This window comes from Camellia sinensis, chromosome 4 (assembly GCF_055761805.1).
Source record: "Camellia sinensis isolate YWXY chromosome 4, ASM5576180v1, whole genome shotgun sequence".
NCBI classification, from domain to species: domain Eukaryota; kingdom Viridiplantae; phylum Streptophyta; class Magnoliopsida; order Ericales; family Theaceae; genus Camellia; species Camellia sinensis.
Genome location: NC_138964.1, coordinates 168791264 through 168816546, shown reverse-complemented (window position 1 = coordinate 168816546; position 25283 = coordinate 168791264). Strand labels below are relative to the sequence as shown.

At 33.2% G+C, this 25283-nt stretch overlaps 2 protein-coding genes across 2 annotated transcripts; both read left to right on the top strand.

The window, feature by feature from the left end:
- Positions 1 to 1686: 1686 nt before the first annotated feature.
- On the top strand, positions 1687 to 5507 carry LOC145824215 (proteasome subunit alpha type-4-like). The gene is made up of 2 exons (XM_082923837.1): positions 1687 to 2144; positions 5504 to 5507. The coding sequence occupies exons 1-2, from the start codon at positions 1687 to 1689 to the stop codon at positions 5505 to 5507; spliced, it is 462 nt and encodes a 153-aa protein (XP_082779963.1).
- A 14754-nt stretch (positions 5508 to 20261) lies between these two features.
- On the top strand, positions 20262 to 20567 carry LOC145824214 (proteasome subunit alpha type-4-like). The gene has a single exon (XM_082923836.1). The coding sequence runs from the start codon at positions 20262 to 20264 to the stop codon at positions 20565 to 20567; it is 306 nt and encodes a 101-aa protein (XP_082779962.1).
- Positions 20568 to 25283: the final 4716 nt, after the last annotated feature.

Sequence of the window (25283 nt, the reverse complement as noted above, 5' to 3'; positions counted from 1 at the left end):
GCCTCCTCGAGGCCTGTGTATGAGTGTTGGACACGGACACACTATGGACACGTGTCTGACACTCTCCTTACGTGTCCCCTTATTTTTTTTGGAATTTTCCAGTCGGACACGCGGTGGACACGTGATGACACGTTTCAGACACGCGAGGTGGATCGAAGAAGCAACCTTGTTGGAGAGGAGAGAGACCGAAAGAGAGACAAATCGAGGGAAGAGAGAGAGATCAAGAGAAGAGATTGATAGAAAGAGAGAGACAGATAGAGGGAAAAAGAGACGGATTGAGGGAAGAGATCGAGAGAAAGAGAGAGATAGATCAAGGGAAAGAGAGAGACAGATCGAGGGAAAGAGATAGACAGAAATCCTAACCTATTTTACACTTGGTCTTCTTTGTTCTTCTTCTCTTCATCTTCTATCTTCTTCTTCTTCTCTTCGTTTTCTCCTCCTCCTCTTCCTCCTCCTCCCTCTTTTGATTCTATCTCTCTCCTCTCTCTTCTCTCCTCTCTTTCGTTTTTCTTTTCTTTTTTTTACTGATGTCTCTTTCCCTCCCTTTATTTTCTTTTATTATTTTCTTTTACTTTATTTTTTTTTATATCCATGTTTTTGTTGAACCTAAAATTTATAAAACAAATTATTTTTATTTTAAAAAAATCAATTTTATTAAAAAATTTAGGTAATGTGTTTATTAATTTTATTATTATTGTAAATTTATAAGAACCAATGTTTTTTTTTTTAAAATTTTAGTTATATACTAAATAAATAAAATTATATATATTAAATGTGTCCCCAGCGTGTCGTATCCTCCATTTTTTGAAAATTCTCGTGTCCGTGTTGTGTCTGTGTCTATGTTGTGTCCTGTGTCCGTGCATCATAGTTTGTTGGGAAAAGGTGATATAGGGTTTTGATCCCCCATAGTGGAATGCCTAGTAAATTGTTTTGCACCCAAAGGAAACAATAAATCATTGTCTAATTGTTTATCATAATTTTGATGACGGGGTGATTCTGGTGACTAAAGTTATAGAGTTTGGGAGTTAGCACTCATATTCGTTAGAACTTGCAGTTGAACTTCTATGTCATTCTGTAGGTTTATACATATTGAGTCTGAGTATTAAAATATGATAGTGGTTTTTCTCTCAGTTCCTGATATGTCACTTCATATATGGCTGTGAGCGATATTGGTCTCTGGAAGATATAGTCACATAACTTCCATGAATTCTGATAAGTATAATGTTTGCAGTCATGTTTTGTAAAATTTTGCAACTTCCGAAATGACATTTATCTTAAAATTTTCAAATCAAAAAAATTCATTACTTTTAGTATTTCAGAACTAGAAATTCAATGCTAAAAAATTTCAGCTTGATCAAACAGGCCCTCCTTTAATTTAAACTTAGTTACTTTCAATGGTCAATACAATAGTCTTATTAAGCATTTTAATTTTCCATTGAAAGAGGATAATCTAATATTTTCTCTAGAAAAGGGCACTCTCATCATAAAGAAAAGAATATATTAGATACACTCTCAAAACATTTTAAATGATAGTTCTTCCCATCCTTCATTTCTGCTTGGTTGCTATGGAATTCAGTACATGGAATCCATATTATCCTGCATCTATAAAACAAATCTTCAATGACACCATTTTTTTTTTTCTGCCTAACTAATCTATTGAGATTCCACTCTTGTATTATATGTTAGATGTCTCGAAGGTATGACAGCCGTACAACAATCTTCTCTCCAGAAGGTCGTATGTACCAGGTTGAATATGCAATGGGAGCAATTGGAAATGCTGGGACTGCCATAGGGATACTATCAAAAGATGGGGTCATACTGGTTGGAGAAAAGAAAGTCACTTCCAAACTCCTACAGACCTCAACATCCACCGACAAAATGTACAAGATTGATGACCATGTTGCATGTGCCGTGGCTGGAATCATGTCCGACGCCAACATCCTCATCAACACAGCCTGGGTCCAAGCTCAGCGTTACATGTATGCTTACCAAGAACCAATGCCAGTTGAACAGCTGGTTCAATCTCTATGTGACACCAAACAAGGATACACACAATTCGGTGGGCTTCGACCATTTGGTGTATCATTTTTGTTTGCGGGATGGGATAAGAACTACGAGTTTCAGCTTTACACACCACAAGAAATGTCACTTTTGGCTACCAAAATATTGGTCGCCAAAAGTCACTTATTTAGTCGCCAAAACGATTTAGCGACCAAAATTTTTTGTCGCTAAGCTCGTCACCTTTACCCTGTCGGCGATAGTATTGGCGACTAAAATCTGTTTGGTTGCCAAAAGTGTACACATTTGGCTACTAAATTGGCTTTAGTCGGCAAAAGGTATGTTTCCGCTACTAAATATTTGGTCGCCGAAAGTACACATTTGGCTACTACTTTGAGTTTAGTCGGCAAAAGATATGTTTCTGCCACTAAATAATTGGTCGCTGAATGAGGCTTTTTGGCTACCAACCTGTTGTGGTTGGGGAAGGTATCACTTTTAGCTACTAAATAATTGGTCGCCGAAAGTACACATTTGGCTACTACTTTGAGTTTAGTCGGCAAAAGATATGTTTCTGCCACTAAAGTATTAGTCACTAAAAGTGCTACCATAATTTAAGAATAACTATTATAGACTAAACATTTTTGTCACCAATAGAATACATATTTTTAGCGACTAAGTAATTTTTGTCATTGTTACTTTTGCCCACTAAAAGTTTCGTAGCCAAAAGCCTGCTTACATTCACTTCTTCATTTTTTGCCACCAAACATTTTAGTCGCCAAATGATACCATTTTTTCCCGTGACTAAAAAATTTAGTGGCCAATACTTTCTCTATCTCTTTCTCAATTGTTTTAGCTACTAATTATTTAGTCGCAAAAAATTAATGGGTTATGTTTTTGCTACTAAATTCTTAGTCACCAAAACATTTGATTACATATTTAGCTACCAAAATATTTGGTGGCCAAATACTTTAACGTTTTTTTTTTTAAATAAAATTTTCTAAACCACCTGTATCCATTATTAATACAACCTGTACCTTGTATAAACAATATAATCCATCAACGGTAAATATGTTATCAAGCATTCAACAACGGATACACACATTTCAGTTCTAACCATCCAAAAAATTAATATTGAACATCCACTTATATATATATTACAAATTTCATAAGAACCAAGTCTAAGCCCACGTCAATAATTTAATTCAATACATAATACTGGAATAACCAAATTCATTGTGCACCTACAACTTTTATACCACAACAAAAATTATATTCTGTACTGCCACAAAACTATTATGTACCACGTGCTATGTTAATTGCTACCAAATTAGCTGATATTAACTCTACCAACAAAAAATTTTGTACAAACCACTATATATACGGATAGAGATATAAAAAAAATGCCCTCCCGTACTTGTCAACAAAAACATATCCACATTTGTATGTCCAAAAACATCTACAAAAAAGGGGGGGAAAATCATTAGTTCGGTGCATGTAATGGCACTTCTGGACGACATATATATATTGTAAGAATTTCAAACATTAAAAGACAAGGAGAGTAATATCTATTAACTAATGCAAGACATCCAAACATGAACCCATCATGAGTTCTTGTTTTAGCTTTTTTATCTCTAAATCTATCGAAGTAAATTTTACTACTTAAATGTGAAAGTAAATTGCGTAGGTATTATGAAATTACAAAAATTTTGGGTGTACTTACCATTTCATCCAAAAATTATTTGTTATAAAAATGTAAGAAAACCCATCATTAGAGTTTGTCTGGTATCCATAAAACTCACTATGCTTATGCTTTTGTGACCTCCACGAAGCTTTCAGTTACGTTAGTTCAGTGTTTTTCTGACCTCCACGGATGGAAATTAATATGGTCTTTTTCTTCATAAAAGATTCTAATTTTCTCGATATACTCATTGAAATTTTGGAAACACTTTCCTTAAAGAAGAAACTAATTAGTGGGTTTATAGATGTAGATATGCTTCTGTTTGTGAATGAGTAATGCCTTGGGTTCTTTATAGGCTTATGGGGACGAGCTATATAAGATTATGCTTAACTATTCTTCCATTACACCATCTAATTTTGATACGTATCTTCAATACTTAGCTTCTTTAGTCCTAAGTTCCCTATTCTGTTGCTGAGGAATTATCCTCCCATCAGCCAAATCTTGAGGCCATGTTATATATATGAACTGTCTATTGTTCAACTGTTGCACATTTTGTAGTGGTGATAGTTAAACTTATCAAATACACAATTGCGCCTAAACCTTAGCTGAACTTTACAAATCCATTGTTCCAATTTCCAAAGGACTAGGTCAACAGGATATATCATTCGTCACATTTAGTTCTTGTCCTACTTACGTATCGTCTGTCCCTACATGTCACATTTATCACCGGGAAGCTTCCCGTTACGAAAAAACAGTGGCTCGGGGGCTGTTTTGTATTTTCGCCCCCCGAACCCCTTTTTTCGACAAAGTTTATGACATTTTCAACTCTAATTCCCAAAGTAGGCGTCCTATTTACGTACCGTCTATCCGTACATGTCACATTTATCACCGGGAAGCTTCCCGTTACCAGAAAACAGTGTTTCGGGGGCTGCTTTGCATTTTCGCCCCTCGAACCCCTTTTTTCGACTACGTTTATGACATTTTCAACTCTAATTCCTAACGTGGGTGTGCTATTTACGTACCGTCTATCCCTACATGTCACATTTATCACCGGGAAGCTTCCCATTATGAGAAAACAGTGTTTCGGGGGATGCTTTGCATTTTCGCCTCCCCGAACCCCTTTTTTCGACTAAGTTATGACATTTTCAACTCTAATTCCCAATGTAGGTGTGCTATTCACGTACCGTCTATCCCTACATGTCACATTTATCATCGGGAAGCTTCCTGTTACGAGAAAACAGTGTTTCGGGGGCTGCTTTGCATTTTTGCCCCCCGAACCCCTTTTCTCAACTAAGTTTATGACATTTTCAACTCTAATTCCCAACGTAGGTGTCCTATTTACGTACCGTCTATCCGTACATGCCACATTTATCATCGGGAAACTTCCCGTTATGAGAAAATAGTGTTTCGGGGGCTGCTTTGCATTTTTGCCCCCCGAACCCCTTTTTTCGACTAAGTTTATGACATTTTCAACTCTAATTCCCAACGTAGGCGTGCTATGTACGTACCGTCTGTCCCTACATGTCACATTTATCACTGGGAAGCTTCCCGTTATGAGAAAACAGTGTTTCGGGGGCTATTTTGCATTTTCGCCCCCCAAACCCCTTTTTTCGTCTAAGTTTATGACTTTTTCAACTCTAACTCCCAACGTATGTGTCCTATTTACGTACCGTCTGTCCCAACGTGTCACATTTGTCACCGGGAAGGTTACCATTACTTTTAAACAAATATTCGAGTTACTATTCAAAATGCCATTGTTGAAGTTTACATGTTACTCTAAACGAAGATTGAAATTCGCTATGTTTTTTTAACATGTTTCTACTATAGTTAATCTTAATCAAGTACATATTTTAAATACAAGTTCATTGTTAAGAAAACTCAATACCAAACTCTAGTAACTACACAAGAAATCATTAACCCCAAATAACTCAAAAATTGATGACATTTTCAACTCTTCAAGTGAACATATTTAAACAAAGTAAGTGTGACATTAATGAAATTGTTCTTACCAAAAAACAAACGTCGGATGCCCAACTTAGATTTCCAAGAGTTGTGACAGTTTGGCGACTACGTTATTGAGATGCTCGACCTTTGTATTTGTCTCGTCCCTTGCCTTTTGTCCCTCCTCCCGCTCTTTCAACATCTCATTGGATAATTGAATGCGCTCCTCTCGTTCTTTCAACAGCTCATTGTAACATCTCTCGCGCTCCTCTCGCTCTTTCATTAACTCGTCATGATCCTTTTGCCGTTCCTCACGAAGTGCCTCCACCTCAGCTCGCATTGCCTCCATGTCCTTATTGTGTGCTCGCGTTGCAAATATGGTAGACGGTTGTGGGCCACTCCCAAATCCAAGCAAGTACCTTTTCTTCTATCCAAGCACTTGCCTTGAAATCTCCTCTTGTGTCAATGGCGTCCCCGACTCGATGGCAGCCGCTTGTACATTGACCATCTCTTGCTGTCATTGCAAATAAATAAGACGAAAAAAACTTTGGCAACATATATGTATTATTGGGTACTAAGTACAAGAAAATATTGAATACATATATTTCCTTGTCACATACTTACATGCAGCTCACGACATTTCGGATGGATCCAGTCATTCGTTTTCTTTGAAGTGTGGCTGTCCTCATAGAACTTTGAGAAATCCAACTCTCCATTTTTTGCTACCTGTTAACACATCAATGTATAAATCAATGACACTTTATGCACCAAATAGACAAATTTGATGCAACAGATTTTTAAACAAATTGTTGGACAGATTTGGAGATAGATTTTTAGACAGATTTACTGCCAGATTTTTAGACAGATTTACTACCAGATTTTCAGACAGATTTGCAGCCAGATTGGGAAATAGAGGCAGCAGTATTCTAGTTCGAATTCAAAGAGATTATCATTAACAGATTTATATTTTCCAACAAATTTTTGACAACACATTTGTTTAGAATTTCTCAAACAGATTATGTCCAACAGATTTTCGCACATAGCCACTTATAATCACTTCAGATTATGTGTATTATAACATGTGTATGTACAGGAATATCTATTTTTTGTGAATGTATTAACTTAAATCTAAAGCAAATAGAGCTACAAGACTAATAATCTTAAGTGAAAAACAGAGTATAGTTTAGATTTGGGGTAGTATAGTTCAGATTTTGCGAGACAGATTTCGAATGAAAAACAGAGTATAGTGTAGACAGATTTAGAATGCAAACATGTGGCAAGGATATCATTAACAGATTTTTTATAGACAGCTTTTTTGCAGACAGTAGATGTTTACTAACAGAGTTTAACATATATATATATATATATATATATATATATATATATATGTATCAGAACATAACATTTTTCATATCCAAACAACATATAATGGATTCAAGTTTAAAAAAAATCGAACTCACCATAGCAGCCATTGCGATAGGAAATGAGCGAGACCCATTGGTATGATTGTACAGCAATTGACTCCTATTACTCTTGCCAGCTTTTGACCGTTTCTAAAAATAAGTCAAGCAGATAAACAATTTTTTGGTAAATATTAAGGCATATCACATTTTCACATAGATGTATGTACTCTATCTAGTTTATTATTTTACCTGGTGAGATGCATCTTGCCATGCCACATCGATCAAAAGCTTCCAATTATCTAAACTCACCCCTACGGGCAGATGACCATAGATCTCATCACGTGGAAGTCCCTCTAACAATTCGAACTCTTGTTTCAAGGTGTACCTCTAATCTTTGCACAACCCATAGGCCTTCTTATTCACAATCTCCTGTGCTTGTAAGTCATTGTGGAAATCGTCTCCAATTTGAAACTTGTCCTACATGCAAAACAAATTGAAATAGTAATCATTAAATATTAGTCTTTCTTATTACTCACATAATACAATTACATATTGTGGACAAGTAATATTAGTTACAAGAACTCCTTGGATGACGGTAGCTTTTGTAGTCTCATCAAGATCCAGCCATGACTTCACATCTTTCAAAGGGCACAAGGTTCTAATTTGAATTCCTAACTCGTTAGTTGCTGGAGTGGCATACTTGCCAGTCATTGCATTCAACCCACGATTGATGTGAACATAACATTTTTCCGCTTTTTTGGCTCTAATTATTTTTTGTATGCCTTTGCCAAGTGTCGGTCCGCGTACACGTAGGGGCTTTGAAGTCCCTGTTAACAACATAACATCATGAAAATTGGCTAAAAATTGGCTACAAAAAAACAATGGCAATGGCATGTGCTAATTGACAAATTTTATACACTTTAATCTTACCTATGCCACTCGGCTGCGTTTCGGATGGGGCTTGTGTCTCATCAGAATCAACCATTGGTTGGCTAGTGACATGATGAGATGGTCCCACATTTGATCGGACGGGTAGAACAGGAGACGGAGCAACGGGTGATCCTAAAGGAATAGCAGCTGGCGAGTCTGTTTCTGGCTGCATGAGTGTCTTCTTCCGAAGTTGACCAGTCTTTAAGCCAGGAACCATTTTCCAATCTGCAATAACACAAGTAACACTATATACATGAACTAGACAAAAATAATGCTTGATTATTGCAGACAAAAATAATACATGAACTATACAATAACACAAGTAACACCATTTTCCATTTTCCAATATGCCATGATATGCCGGCTTTAAAATAAATTAGACAAAAATAATTTAGAAGGCATAAACTAACTCAACTAACACATGCTTAATTACATGATTTAGCATGATATACATGAACTAAATTACACAAAAACAATAAAAATAAATAAAACTTCGTCACAGAAAAAGAGTACACCCAAATAATGCTTGATTATTGCACTTTAAAGCTAGAAGAATAAGGAATGGATCACATCAGGGCATCTAAGTCTTATATAAAAACGGGAGAGAAGGAATAAGTTAACCGACCTTGAACTGTTTGCTGATCTGTTTAAGCTGATATGTTTGCTGCTGTTGATGAGTATTTTCTGCTGCTATTTGTTGACTTTTGATGTTTTGTTGCCTGCTGCTATTTGTGGAATGTTTTGACTTTGGATCTGTTTTTTGTTCTGGATTTGTTTTGTGTCACATTAATTAACTGGTAGTTTGCTTGTGCGTCCCACACCTTTATCTGTCCACAAGCAAAAGAAATATGTAATTGACCAATAAGCATGGAATGATTATAAACTAAATGGTCTGATTATTTTTTCAGGCATGAATTATAGTTTGCTCAGTGGTCTGATTAACACCTACTGAACTGATGTCAAATAATTTTTAACAAACTTAAACATGAAATTGAACTAGAATAACTTGATTCATTCTACGGCCCTAGGTAACATATGCCTAATGTGGAAATCTGTAAAACCTAACAATGTGTAATTTATTTCAACTTACAGGATGCCACAAAGACACCATGCATCATTGTCTGTACTGCAACCTGAACTGATTGAACATAATTTAACTGTAAGCTAAAACAAATTAAGCAACCACTCAAAACATCTATTTAGCACTAGCGGCCCAAGAACTCCTTTGTCGAGCCTCGAACTCCGGTTAAATTTCAGCTCAATATCATTTGAAACTAAACTCATTTATTCATGGTTAACTCTTCTATCCTCTTGAAGTTGGGATACCCGTGCCTAAAGGAAGGGTTAGTTTGAACAGATTTTGTTGATCCATCAGTTTTAAGCATTTCATCTCATAATCACTTCCCCAACACAAAGTAAATAAATAAGAAAACTTTAATGTGCCAATGAGTACCTATGAAGTCAGCCTAACAAAATTTTACACACTGAGCATGCAGAGGAAAACAAATTATACTATTGATTAATTATAAATAAAAAAAAAAAAAAAATAAGCAGAAAGGTTTACACTCACTTCACTTTCAACATCCAGAACTCTTTCCATGAGATAAAGATCACAGAATTTTGTAATCTCCAGCAATACTTCCAGCACAGACGATCTCACAGTCGCTTGTTTCTGCTCATAGCAAGGTAACCACAATGTCAATCGTTTTCTAATTCAGGCACAAAATTTAATTGATAGAGAATGTCACCACCTGAAGCTCCTCTGGACTAGTTTCCTCAAGAACCACACCAAGTAACCGGCATGTTACCTGGAAAGGAAAAAGAATGAAAGCATTAGAATCATAAATTGAGTTAAAAGATACGAAGGATATTCTATCTTCCAAGTTCCTAAATGCAACTCAGATAAATGCAACCAAATCCATGCATAGGTTGTACATTATAAGTGTATCTTCAATAATTACGTCACCATTAGTATTTTTTGTTGTTATTATTATTGTTGGTGGCGATGGCAGAGGCTCTATTATTGTTGTCCTCAAGGAGGTTGAAAATGCATTAAATTTAGTACTGGGTGCACTACTCGTAAAATAAAATAGCCAAACACAAATCAAATAACTTCAAGACGTGAGGATGACAACAAAATTATCCATCAAACTTTAAAAGATCCAAGCCAAGGGGGTAAATTAAATTACAAAAACTACGACAATCTCATAGTGAGGTATTAGTGGACAAGGAAAAAGGGTGTACTTAATATTTTCTACAGAAAAATTAACGTGTCTAGTTAAAGATGCATAGTAATGAAAAGCATAAGTCAAGAGAGGGTCAAGTATATCAAAAAGGAAATCATGAGAAAAATCAAAGATTAAAAAAGATAGAACCAAAGATTAAAGTAAAATAAATAATGCCAAATAACAAATCATGGAAAAGATTAAAATGATTCCCATATGGTATCAGAAGACCTATTCTTTATACTGCTGAGCTTCCCAAATTCTACCTGGCAAGAAAGATCATTTCAAAGACCCCATTGGTGAACCAAAAATGTCCAGCAAAATTCTAACATTATTGGAAAATAATCAATTTAGAATAATTGAGTTCTATGATTAAAAGTTTGACTTGCAAAATCTGTCGGGAGCATGCACCAGCCAAGAAAATTAAAATCATCTAATTTCTTAAAAAAGAAACGTGCTCAAATTGATGAGAAAAGGATAAAACTTCCACTCACAACAGGAACCAGTTCTATCAAAAAATGACAGGCAATAGAAGTATAAAACATCATCATCTATAAACGAGCGACCTCTATTAAATAAGAAAAATACAAGAAAAACTAAACAAATTACCTTCCTTCCTTCACTCAGCTTCTGTCTAACTATTTGTCCTAAAGTTGGCTGCAGGCAGCAACAAAAAAATTAATTATAAATCAAATTAGTATGAAGCAACGTATAATCCAAAAACAGATAGAAAAATATGTAGTTGCCTTTATGGGCTGGAAGAACTCATCAATAACATTTTGTGCTCTTGAATCTTCTGAAGACAAGTCTCTGGAAAATGTCAAATTTGCATTTGAATGAGTACTGACGACACCAGAACTACTAGGAGTAGTAGCTTGCCGTTTAGGCTGTCTTCTTTGAGCCGCACTAGTTGATCTCAATAGTCTCCATGTAAAAAGTATTGCAATGGCAAGCCCTGCTAAAGCCCCAATAGATTGTGTATCCTGCAAATAATTACAAAGTAAAAACCATCATACTAGAGCAAATGCAGATTATCCAGAATATTTTTTTTTTATAAATAAATAATTTTATTGAAGGAGCATCAAGATGATGCAACAAAAACAAGACTACAAAAGTAATTACCAACTCCTTACCAACCCAACAAAACTTTGTAATGCTATAGCTTGTAGATACTACATTGTCTCATTAAAGAAAGAAAATAATAGAACTTCGGTGTTATTTTCCTCACCCATGCTGGAGACATGCTATTTTTATTTTTATTATATGTATATTTGCAAGACACGACATGCTGGAGACATGTTCAAAACATATGTATTTATATTTTTATTATATGTATATTTTTAATATATATTTTATGTCAAATATTAATTTTATCAAATTTATCAACTTTAGATATGCTATTTTAATAAAAAAAATTAAAATTTTTAATTTTTTATGAAAAAAATAGTACTCAACGTGTTCTTATCGTGTCCTCATCGTGTTCCAACATGTCCGCAACGTGTCCAACTCTTTCCAGCGTGTCGAACACCTACACACAACCTCCGGAGAGGTGTCCGTGCTTCATAGGTGCATAGTTTCCAGTATAAACACAGTACTTCAGTTTCATGTTCAATGGAGAAATTTCTGACTCTCTTCAGTTAAACATATTTGCTGGACACACCAAAGGAAAAAAAAAATAAACCCAAAAAATTGAAGGACAAAGTAACTATCAATTTCTAGGATAAGGTCTAATCACGATAGCAAATGCTCTTCTTTTGCTTCTTTAAAGTCAATGTCCATGCTCTCTCAATAGCAAAAATCTTCTAAAATGGTAAAGAAACAATACTTAAGAAAACCAACAACAATGACTTCAATAATGCAAAAACGACAAGAAATAAATTTTAAAAAATGACAGGTGTCCGTTAAACTAAACTATGCGACAAGAACAATAGTAAATTCTGACAAAAAAATACAAGTTGTCATGTAAGAGATATAGTCTGTGATTTTTCTTTCTTTCTTATTTTTGACAAGTATGATGGCCTATGATTTTATCAAACTTATAATCCCAGGCATATCAGACTGGCAAAAGAGGATTTAGTAGCTGACCCTAAAGTGATCAAAGCCAGACTGTTCAAAATCTGTACACATACATATTACAATGGAATTCAAACTAACCCTTCCAAACAAACCCTTCCTTCATTTATTCATGGTTAACTCTTATTCTAATCTCTATCTACAAAACCATAAAATACCAACAACAAAGCATAAACATAGCAGAGGCAGCCCCAAACTTGAACCCAACAACATCCACACAGTAGCATCACAACAAAAACCCATTGCAAAACAGAGCAGCAACCAGACAAAACCAGCTTTACAGCCATACCAGCCATACCAGCATAGCTGCAGCCAAACAAATGCAGACCAGCTCAGAGCTTCCTATATCAGATGCATTCCACCAAAAGGCACCATTCAGTTACATTCCACCAGCACACCCCATAGTAACCCATTGCACAAACTGCCATGCTGACCATTAAATACACCAATCATTCAGATCTTCAATGAATGCAGGTTTAACTGGGCTCAACTCACAATCTGACCAGCATAGCTGCAGCCAAACCAGATGCAGACCAGCACCCTTCCATTTGACAGCAGCCCAACAAAACACCACATTTACAGTAGGCCAACCATTTGATAGCAGGTCCAGAGAATGTACTCCAGGCCTCCTCAGAAAACATTCTACTTGACACAGTAAGCAGCAGATAGATACCAAAGCTACACCATAAACTTCACTACCAAAGATACACCAAAAATACCTCCCACTTCATTCTGGACAACAACCCTTCCAGGGCAGATCAGCAAAGCTAGGGCAGAGATAAACCAGAGAAAAAAACATAGAATGGTAGAGAAGAAAAACATGAGCCCAGGGCCTGCACTTCTGCACTGAGTGGGTACACCCACAGCAAAACTCCACCCATTTCAGTTTGGATTAGCTGCCTTAAACACACATTCATTTATGAGTTTATTGACATTTACGAAGATAGATCCCCCTTCATTATTTTGAGTTTCCTTTGTATTTGTGCACCAATTGAACATTCACATTGCTCAAATTATGGCATGAACTAAAGCATGATATACATCAAGATTCTACATCAACATCTGTATCAAAATCACTTTGTAGGTCATATTCTTCGTCTGTGTCGTCACCCTCCCTCATTAATCCATCTTTATCATCACAGATGAAGGCAACATCTGTAACACCCTTGGCTTCTACCCCTCTGACAGATTGCAAAACTTCCATGGGAATAATTTCAGATTCAATATCATCTCGACGCAAAGCCACATCATCATCAATAGCCATAGTAGGTACGACCTCGGCGGTTTCTTCTTGTTGGAACACATCATCAGGTTGTACGACATCCATCTCCGACACATCCCAAATTCCTCGATGTTAAAACTTTTCAACGACTCTCCAACTGGTACCTAATTTGGTGTCATTGACATAGAATACTTGTTTAACTTGACTTGGTAATACAAATGAGTTATCTTTGTACCATCGACTTGTTACATCAACTGTTGTGAAATGTGGCTCTACACGTATAGTTCTACTACTACCGTTGTTAAACCATTCACATTGGAACAATACAATCCGACGTGTGAACAAATAGTTCAGTTCCCACACTCTGCACAAGTGTCCATAGAAGTGTATCAATTGCCCTTCATGCTCTCCTTCCAGGACTAATCCACTATTCTGACTTTTCCGACGGTTGTCACGGTCGATAGTATGATAACGGACACCATTACAAATACATCCTGAACATGTGTTCACTAAGCCACTAGGACCATTGGCTAATGACCACATATCATCAGTTGCTTCGGGGGAATCTTGGCTCCGCAATTCATTCATCTACATGAAGAACATGTGTCATGTTACTAGCATGTGTGACATTTACGTAATGTACAATCTATGGTAGGATATGAGAATACTAGCTTACATGATCTTTGAACCATTTAGGAAATTCTTTCCGATGTCTGTTTTCGATGTCGAACGCACCGTCTCTTTGGTGTAACAAGTTCTTGTGCTCCCTAGTTACAAGAAATGCGATTCAAAAACTATTTACTAAGATAAAGACTAATCAATTTACAACAAAAACATTATAAATACGTTTGAAGGATTCATACTCTACGTGTTTATCCACTTCTGTGCTATTGTGTATGACAAACTAATGAGCCAACTCGCGTTCAGCTTTGGGCATAAACGAGCTTTCTCCTTCTTTGGAAATATGGACTTAAATTACTAAGGAGGCAACATGAGCAATATGCCGCCATGATGCAAGCATCATAAATTTTCGATACTTCTAAAATGGAAGCATCGAGGTTATATTCTCCTCAGTTCCCATACCAAGAGTAGCCTCCTTGTACTTTTTTTATGTAATGATGTTTAAATATTACTCACACGTAATTATCATGTTTGCCAAGTAGTTTCCAAGAATTTAACAAGTCAATGCTATCCATTCAAGACAAGGCAATGCTATCCATCCACAAACTACCATGCTTATTTATAGCACAGAAGTAAACATTTACGCTAGGCAATGCTATCCATATGTATGATTTAATTGTATATCTAGCTCAAAACCATAAAAATTCCTTTTGAAAAGGTAATGCTTACGAAAATAATAAACTTACGAAAACAGTTAAGTGTAGCAAATGGCTTGATTCACCCCAAGCATAGTAAAGGTGCACTGTTTTTCCCCTTCCGTTTTTTTTTTCTTCCTTCAATTTGAAGTAGTTAAGTGTTGGGAAATATTGAAATAGGTAATACTAGAATGAAGACGTGATGGGTCATATGTTAAAAGATGCCAATTTGATGCAACCGTCCATATAAATTATAATAACAAGTGAAAAGAGTTCATTCACAAATGAAAGGGAAAAAAAAAAAGTTTATTATCAAACAAACCAGATCTTGTTCTGATAGAAACCATTTAGAACCTGATTTAAATCACCCCATTCAGATTACCAAAAATAAATTTCCAATAAACTGAATTAAATATTCTGATCAGCAAGAACATAATGATTTTTTATGGAAAAAATTCCATAGCATTGCGAAAGAGATGTGGCAACTGGCAATACAGGAGATGATTAATAAAATATGAATGCATCTCCGAAAGACTTTAGAGAACGTCAAGGAAGATATATTTCTCATAAGCAAAAAGATCAATAATTGCACCCAGTCTTAAATACACCAGAGGGAAAACTAAGAAATGCAACCCATGATTTAAAACCCCCCCTCCAAAAAAAAAGGGTCAAGGACAAAGGATGAATGTAGCTGATCACAAGTACATAGAAAATAAAATCCATTTAATCTGAAGAAAATCTTTTGGTTAGTCAATTCCCTGAATGTTCACTTACAGTATTATTATATTCTACAATCATATTTCAACTTAAAATGCTCAGTGACACCAAATGTTAAAAAAAAAAGAGCATACACAGCTAGGCCAACAGATCGAAAGTCATGATCCATGGGTACCAAGCTACTACTATATGTTCATTCAAGAACACAACATCAGCCGAAGAATCTACAAAGACAATCTAATCCCTGTCCTTGTTTTACCAAAACTATGATGACTGCATCTCTTTGCAGGTACTTCCAAGACACAAAATATCCTACCTCAAGTGTGAATACTTATTCATTTGTAGATTTTAAAATCATTCATATCTCAAGATTCTCAACCTCCACATATTACATCAAATTCATACATTGGAAATGCAACTATGAAGAAGAACAGTAGGTATATATTAAGTACCTCAACATTCTTACCAAGGCATCCAAAAGCAACGAGCCGCTAGTATATTTACTCAAAACCATAAAAATTCCTCTTTTATATGTACTACTATTACAAGACTTTGCCTTAGTTTATGTAGCAAATGGCTTGATTCACCCCAAGCATTGCCCTAATTTTTAATTTGAATCACATTTCAATAACAATGCCCTAATTGAGGGCATTTCGTACTTCATATTCTGTGTGTTTTGACATATATATATGTATGTATGTGTGTGTGTGTAAACAGAGACAGATAGAAACTGAGGGAAATCGAGAGGGAGATACAGAGAGAGGGAGAGACAGATGCGAAATTCAAACATACCTGGGAGGGAGTTCGGGTGATGGAGACTATTCCTGTATAGAAGAGGGTAGAGGCGTGAGTGTACATATGATTTGTGTATATAATCGAGTATATATGGAATCAAGGTTGTGAATATATGATTCGTGTGTGTGTGTGTGTGTAAACAAAGAGAGAGAGAGAAAGAGGGAAACCGAAAGGCCTTGTGAGATGTTTAAGAAATGGAGAGGGAGATACAGAGAGAGAGAGGGAGATACCTGGGAGGGAGTTCGGGGGATGATACAGCAACTCTTGCGATGGAGACAGAGCAGTGATAGAGGCGGGAGTGCGAGAGGGAGGGAACTGGGATACTTTTGCAATGAAAATAGAAGAAAAAAATATTTATTACCGACCAAAAAATATTTTCGTCGCTAATATATATTATGAAAAAGTAATATTCCCTCCACAATTTCGTGGCACGTTTGGCTACCAAAAACATAGTTGGTGAAACTGCATTATTTGGCGACCAAAATCCAATTAGTCGCCGAAACTAATTATTTCCAAAAACAAACTTTTGGCTACCAAAATTTGGGTCGCCAAAGGTAAAAACGTGACATTTTTTTTATTTTTTGTTTTCATTCGACAAAACAAATCGAAAAATTATAATTTTTTTCTAAAATTTCAAAAAAAAATTCAATAAAGATAAAAATTAACAAAAAAAATAGTAAATATTTGTTGCTTATTTTGAATTTTTAAAACATATATATTTGTTAGATTCGGCTCGAAAAAATGAATTATCTTAAAATAGGTGTTTTTTTAGATGTTGCCCAATGGTTTATGTGATAGAAAAATAAAATTAAAAATATTAATTGATTATCTTAAAAGAAAATAGAAGTAAATGTTACAAAGTTTCTAACATTAATGTTTTAAAAATCGAACCGGTGAGCAAATCGAACCGTGACATAACAAATATATTAAAATTATATTTAAATAAAAATATAAGTAATAAAATTATAAATTATAAATATCAAATTATCTTAAATATTTGTCCTAATATTTTTTTCAAAATACATAATTTCAAAATTTCAAAATTTTTGCAAATACATAATTTCAAAATTTTCCCTATAATTCAATATTGTAAATATTTTTGTAAAAGACTAATACTATACAAATAGAAAAATTTATTGTGAATTTCTTATTTTAAAATAAAATAATATAAAAAACAAATTTATTTATAATAATCATATTACCGCATTATTGTCAAAATTTATTTATTTATTTAAAAAAATTTTTTGGGGGGTATGAATTAGAATAGAGATGAGATTGAGAAGTTTTTTTTCTTCGACAGGACTAATAAAAAAATAAAAGAAATCAAACACAAACTCAAACACAAGGAAGCCTTCAAATTGGTCCCAGATTTGAAACGGTCAACTGTGATCAAGATCTTGTCTGCTTTTGTCTTCCCAACTCTGTAATTCACTTCTCTCTAATACAGAGATCGACTGATATATACATACATATATATATATACACATTTCCAAAGACACATGATTTTCATTTTTCTTCTTTTTTCTCTTCTCCAGGATCCCCAAATTCCTCATACATATACACACACATTTGCAGAGATATATTAATAGCGAAACTCACAGCTGTTATGTTGCTGATAAAATCCACCCTTGTTTTGAGAGGATTTATGAAATGCTGCATGAACTCTTTCTAGCGATGAAGGGAGACACTAATTTTACAGATTTTGAATATTTTATGTAATCAGTACACTGCATTGTGCCTAAGTTATGTGGTGGTGCAACGGACGGAGTGACTTCAAATATAAGAATATTTGAGATTAAAGAAAATTGACTTATTATCTTCTTTAATTCAAACTATCATCATCAAAATTAAGGTCAATTATCATCAGGATTGCCTCTAGTCTATAAAAGTGGATCAGGCATGCAGTCTTGCTATAAGCCTCACCTCAAGTCTCACTTAAGTGATCTAAATTGTTCATTTTGTAAATCCCTATGTATAAATCATAAATCAAACATAAAAAGAATCAAAATAATCATAGCCACATTATTGCATCATTTAGTCAAAAATAAACATATAAACTTCATTGTAATTTTAAAATATGCATTGCATTGCACCAAAGGGAGAAAGAAATCGCATTATAAAATGGGTCAAAAGTATTACATATAGATATACAACAAAGCTTCTCCTATGAATTCTTCACAGGATCAAAAATAGGTGTATCCACCAACTAATAAATGGTATGAGAATCTCAATGCTACTCAATTTAACAATGCAAATTTTTATTGTCAAGGAAATTGTGGATCATGGTGTCAGGTCAAAATTTGCTTCCAGTAGTGAATGAACATGGGCAAGATAAGACACGTTGTAATCTGGCTTAAATTCCACATTTGTGTATTCGGGAGAATCATACCTCCCTGTTTCGTCAAGCAAGCATGTAAATGCTCCCGATCATTTCCCACAAGCAACCTGCGAAGACCAAGTAAAGGAGCTTTAATTTACACAAAAGCATGTTTTGATTCAAACAAATTTGATAAAAGAATGTGAAATTAAAAAATATATATATACAAAAACAGCACCTCAAAATGAATCAGAAATGTTCTTAACAAATATGGTGCAAATGATGGAGAGAGAAATAGAGCAGAACTCACATCATCTTTAAGGTTATCCCCAACCATCATTACTTCATTAGGTTGAACTTCCCAAACAGAACAGATATGTAACAGTGGTGCTAGAAGGGGATTGATATATATTTAAGGGGGTCATCTCAGCCATCTATTTAAATAGACAAATGAATCATAGTCATTGAAATGTCTTAGTAGGACAATTGTCTCTAACATATTTTCAAAAACCGTTCCGTCTTATTATATATATTGTAAAATATACTTAATTTTTTTTGGGGACTCCTGCATGACTAACTAGGCACTAATCAATTTGATTTAGAAATTTAGAACATGCAATATGTATATTTTGTCATAAATAAAGACAGATGAAGAAATCATGTGTCAAGTGGATTTAATTAATTTATTATGCAGTTGTAACTAGTTTATTATATTAAAGTAAACCTTAAATTAATTTTAGAAGATGATAAAAAATTTGGATTCTAGTATAGCCTAATAAAGCCAATTGACTTTTACCACTTAATTCAATAAATCTGATTGTTTTATTCATATACCTACTACTAATGGGAATTCATTTTTATTTAATTAATAAGCATGTTTCATTTTCATTTTTATTTTTATTTTTAAAAAAGAAGTTTCTTTCAATTTTATTTTTCTCATTTAAAAAAAAAAGTCAAATTTCAAGTGGATAAAATGTCATTGTTGTTAAGATTTGACAACCTTTTCATAAAAATAAAAATAAAATAACTATTTTGTTTAATAATTTTTGGCGACCAAAAAAATAAAATTTTTTATTTCCCTTCGGCTACCAAACAATTTAGTAGGCAAAAGTAGGTCTACAACGACTAAAATGAATTTTGTCGCTGAAAAGATAATTTTTGGCGACCAAAATTTTGGTCGCCAAAGATCAAAAATAAAATTTTTTATTTCCCTTCGGCTTCCAAACAATTTAGTAGGCAAAAGTAGGTCTACAGCGACTAAAATGAATTTTGTCGCTGAAAAGATAGTTTTGGCGACCAAAAGTTTGGTCGCCAAAGATCAAAAATAAATTTTTTTATTTTCCTTCGGCTACCAAACAATTTAGTAGCTAAAGGTGCCTCTACAGCTACTAAAAGTAAAATTAGTCGCTAATGGAGATATGTTTAGCTACTAAAAATTTTTTTAGTGGCCAATTGTAGTATTTTTAGCTACTAAATTTATTTTAGTCGCCAATAATCAACATTCCCCTACTAAGAAAAATTAGTAGCTAAAAAGTTGACTTTTACTGATCAAAATTAATTTTGGTAGCCAATTCCCACACTTTTGGCGACAAAATTTGTTTTGGTAGCCAAAACTGGTCGCCAAAAATGTGTTTTCTTGTGGTGACATGAGCAACCCGAGTGGAAACTATGGTGGTTGGAAGGCTGCAACAATCGGTGCTAACAGCCAGGCTGTGCAGTCGATGCTTAAGCAGGATCACAAGGATGATATCACAAGAGAAGAGGCGGTACAGCTTGTGCTGAAGGTGCTCAGTAAGACTATGGACAGCACCAGTCTAACTTCGGATAAGCTTGAACTGGCTGAGGTTTTTCTCTCTTCGGGGAAAGTGAAGTACCGGGTTAGCTCTCCCGAATCTCTTAGTAAGTTGTTGGTGAGCTTTGGGTTGACCCAACCCGCCGCGGAGGCGTCATGAATTACTGTTATCTTGATTCAGACCTATGTTTCTGGACTAGTTTGAGATCTTACAAAGACATGATGTGTTGTGTTGATCTGATACAATTGTTATTTTTATGTTAGAAGCAGTGAACTTTTCTTATTCATGTATTGAAACCCTTTATGGTTTATTTGCAGCTTTCTTGGATTATCTGTTTGGGCCAATTCTTCTGTTGACATGCTTTGTCTTTCAATGATTTTGAGAATTTTTGCTTAAAAATCAAGTTATGCTTCATTTTTCCAGACATTATGCGAGTCATTTTTTAACTTGTACTGAGTTTTTAATGTGCTAAAAAGCAAACAATATTTACATATTCTTTAGCCTAAGTTTTCAATCTAGATTAAATTGGACAAATCAATTACTTAAAAAGTGCCTACTAACATATACATAAGCCAATTACTTTTTCATCAAGACAAGTTTTCTTTTAAAACATATCTTACCAAAATAAGATCTCAAATTGACATCTTGATACACCGATTTACCATAATAATAAATAGAGTCAATGGTGACTCCGCCATGGGAAGAGTCTTCCGTTCAGTCGCCCCTCTTGTCAGGGGCTTATGCACTCTACGTCTTTCCCAAGCCCAGTGAAGAAATTAAAAAAAGAGGAAGTCATCCTACAAGGGGTACACCAGGGAAAGGAAGCAAATTTTTAAAAAAGGAAGTTTCGTACTCGGTTGACAGATTCTTAGGCTCAATCTCAGGAATATCTTACCAAAAAAACATACACAAGATTTTACAAAAATCTCAACAATACGCTTTTCTTTCACTTTACTTCGCTTTAGTACCTTTTTCTTTTGAACAAAATTTTCACACAAACTTTTTCACAATGGGATGTAGCCTAACTCTAAATACCAATGGTGACTCCACATATTAGAACTCCAAGGGGCCTAGGACCTCATTTAAGAATTAACTTCTTTTTAGTAATTTTTTGATTTTTTTGTTAGATGAAAAAAAAGGTAAATATTTTGAGAATCATTTTTTTTAATTATATAAAAAATCGAGATGTTTATTTTATTTATTTATGGTGATGATTTGGCTTGATAATATTAAGGGGTTGTTTGGGATGTCTTAAATAATTGTATTTTTTGACTTTTTAGATTAAAAAGTTGAGGAAAAAAATGGTTGTTTGGGATAACTTTTTAACTTTTTAAAATTGAATAAATTAGTGTATAGGAGAAGATTGAGACAGAATAGGTTGTACAGTTGAATGAATTAAGGAGCAGCGTGGGATATGTATAGGCTAAGAGATGGTTCCATGCTATTCGGGCATTGAATTGGAGGTGTGGTTCGGCTTGTGGAGGCTACCACGAGTCCCGTTTCGTTAATCAAAACTGTTCAATGTGTAGAACTCGTCGAGCACTATACGCTTGTACAAAATCACATTGATCGGACATCAATAACTATCTGATCGGATTAGTTTCTTTTCAACCATTAACTATAACACCATCCATTTTTTATACAAAACTGATTTGATCATGTAATTAGCGATATCCGATCAACGTGATTTTTTACAAGCATATACAGTACTCAATGAATTGTACATATTGAACGGTTCGGATTTTTAAAAAGGGACCCGTGGTAAGCCCCCACGGGCCCAACATTACCCTCCAACTTAATGAATATATATATATATATATATATATGTAATTTTCTTTTTTGTTCTTGACAGACTACTTTCTGACATAAATTCAGTACCTTTCAACTCGTTGGTTTTTGTATTAAAATATTGTGTAAATTAATTTTTTTTTATATTTTTAATTTGTGAATAGTGATAACTTTTTAACTTTTTAGTAACTTTTAAGCTTTTTAAATTTTTCTTGATATGCCAAACTAGGCCTAAGAAAACTAAAATACAAAATATTACTAATTAAATAAGCTGCATGCCAATCATCATTACAGTTATTAGATTGAAATAAATTAACCAAAACGTGGCAGTGAGTCAAAAACTTGATTTGTTATATTGCACTTGTTAAATTATTTTTTAAAATTAAAAAAAAATCAACTTTTTATTATTTTAAGAATAAATTATATTGCTCTCAAAGTTTAGTCTAATTATATCTCATCTCTTGACGTTTTAAAAATTATATTCTCACTCATGTGACTAATAGTCACATTTCACAAACTCTCTTACTCACAACTTTTAGTAAAAAAATAAAAGAAATTATATTTTATAAAAATAAAGCGAAGGAAAAGAAAAAAAATAAGGAAAGTAAAGCAAAGTAAAAAAAGATAACTCATGAATTTAATGTTTTCATTCCGTTTTAAATAATTACAATGACAAAGGAGTTAATATAATTTTTCAAAAGTCAATAAGTGATATGTATTAAATTCAAATTTCAAGAAATGTAAGTATAATTTACCGTTATTTTAACTAATCAAAATTTTGTTACTGCAGCACGTGTATTTGCCTTGAGATCACGACCAAATAATTTTCCCACGTTCTGTGCCTCGGCATGTGCATATGTTACGCTATGGACACTTTATTTGGTTTTATTGAGAAAATTTTAATTTGAGACATCGGATTTTAAAAAATTAGTAAAACAGGTGTGTAACACAAAGAGGCAGGCAGGGATGGAATTAGGCGAAAACTATGGGGGGCATGACCTCCTTATTTCTGTGAACATTATTGTTTGTCATAGAATTTTAAAAATACATACATCATTTTATATATAAAATGGTCCCTAGTATAAAAAATATATATGTCATTATTCTTCCATTTTAATTTCTCTTTATATTTTACATTAAAAAAAAAAACTTGTTCATCCTATTAGAAATTACTTCTATGGTATTTAAATTTTTTTTATGTATACATAATTTATACATCATATATACATACATGTGTGTTTTATGTATATGGTGAAAAAAATTATTTTTCTTTTGGCCCTTCCAATAATAAAATCCTGGTTCCGTCCCTGGAGGCAGGGTGCACTCGCTATGTTTATATAAGTTTTCTTAATGTCCGTTTCATTGAATTGTAATTTTTTGATTTTATTTGTATATATTGGATTACAAATTCTATACATTTAAAATTATTCTTGCATATTTTGACGTACAGAGTTATAATCTAACCGAGTTTATTCATAAATTGCTCATATCATGTGAAAATATTAAATTAGTAATAAGGAAGGGGGTAAATTATATGTACCTCTATTGAAATTTAGAAAAATAATAATAATAATACAGGTAGTTTCACATTTTTGACATAATTATCAAAGCATCTCTTAAAGATTTAATTCAAATAACACTCAGGTCATTTTTTATCAGTAGTTCGTGAATTGTTTAGATAAAAAGACGATGTTGTCATCTATTTTCTACTAAAATGCATATTTATCTATGTTTATTTTAATATTTATCCAATATCTGCATTAGTTTTAATTACTTCAACCTTATTAAAAAAGAGATTAGTGTAATTATGTCAAACTTGTGGGGCTAACTGTATTTTTCTCAAATCTCGAGAGAGGTGAGTGTAATTTACTCTAAAATTATGTTTGGTTTATGGATTCAAAAAAGAATTTGGAAAGAAAAAGAAAAACGGTGTGTGAAATATAAGTGACTTAGTTATATTTTACCTACCTTTTCTTTCTTTTTTTTCTTTTTTTTTTTCCATCTATTTTCAAATCTCTACATAATCCATGAATAAAACAAATTTTTATATGAACACCTCTCAATCACAAGAATGTGAAAAAATTTTGTGGAGAAAGCTACAAATTTTTGCAATGTTAGTGATAAATTAAAATCATTGCGGTAAAAAACTCCTAGTTATCACTTTTTAACATTATATTATTTATATTGTGATTTTTATTATTATCAGTTTTTTTTGTAATAAGTATTTTTTTTTTTTGTGGCGATAACAATTATACCATTTTATGATTCATGCTACACATTTTTGTAATGTGATTATGAAAGAACATACTACATATTTTTTTTTAGGGGCATGTACGATAGCCTTTTTCCTAGTAACAAAGGCATAATCAACATTACTATGACACACAATTTGACAAACAAAATGTGATACATAAATATGATTATTATAATAGCATTATAAGCAGTTGATTCGTACAATATACGTGTTATTTTTTTTAATATTTGATGGTATAAATAATCATTTTAATTATTTATTTTAATAATATTGACACTATCGTTCTATAAAATTGTTACTTGAATACTTTTATATATATATATATATTAATTTTAGTTAAATTATTTGTGTATTTTGATATTTTTAGTTCTATCATATTATAAAAGTGTAATTATCATATAATAATTTTGTATGACATATATTAAATTATAAAATAGTAAAATAAATACTCATTTTGATATTAAAAATAATAGTTAAATTAGAAGAAGAATTAACAACATGAAATTAAAAGTTATTCTAATTATTTAATTTTCTTTTATATTCATTTGGAAAATAAAAATATGCAGAAATAAAAAATATATAAAATTTATTAAAACACTTAAATATAAATATTTTGTAGTTGAATTATCATATAATGAATTTATATGATATATATATTAAATTATAAGATTGTAAATAACCACTTTTAATTAAATTAAAATATCAATTATATAAAAGAAATTTAACAACAACTAATTAAGAAAGAATCACATAACAATATTTAAACCCAAAAACAAAAATAATGAAAACATCTAAACGATTGACATATTTTTAGTGTAAAAGTGATTAATCAT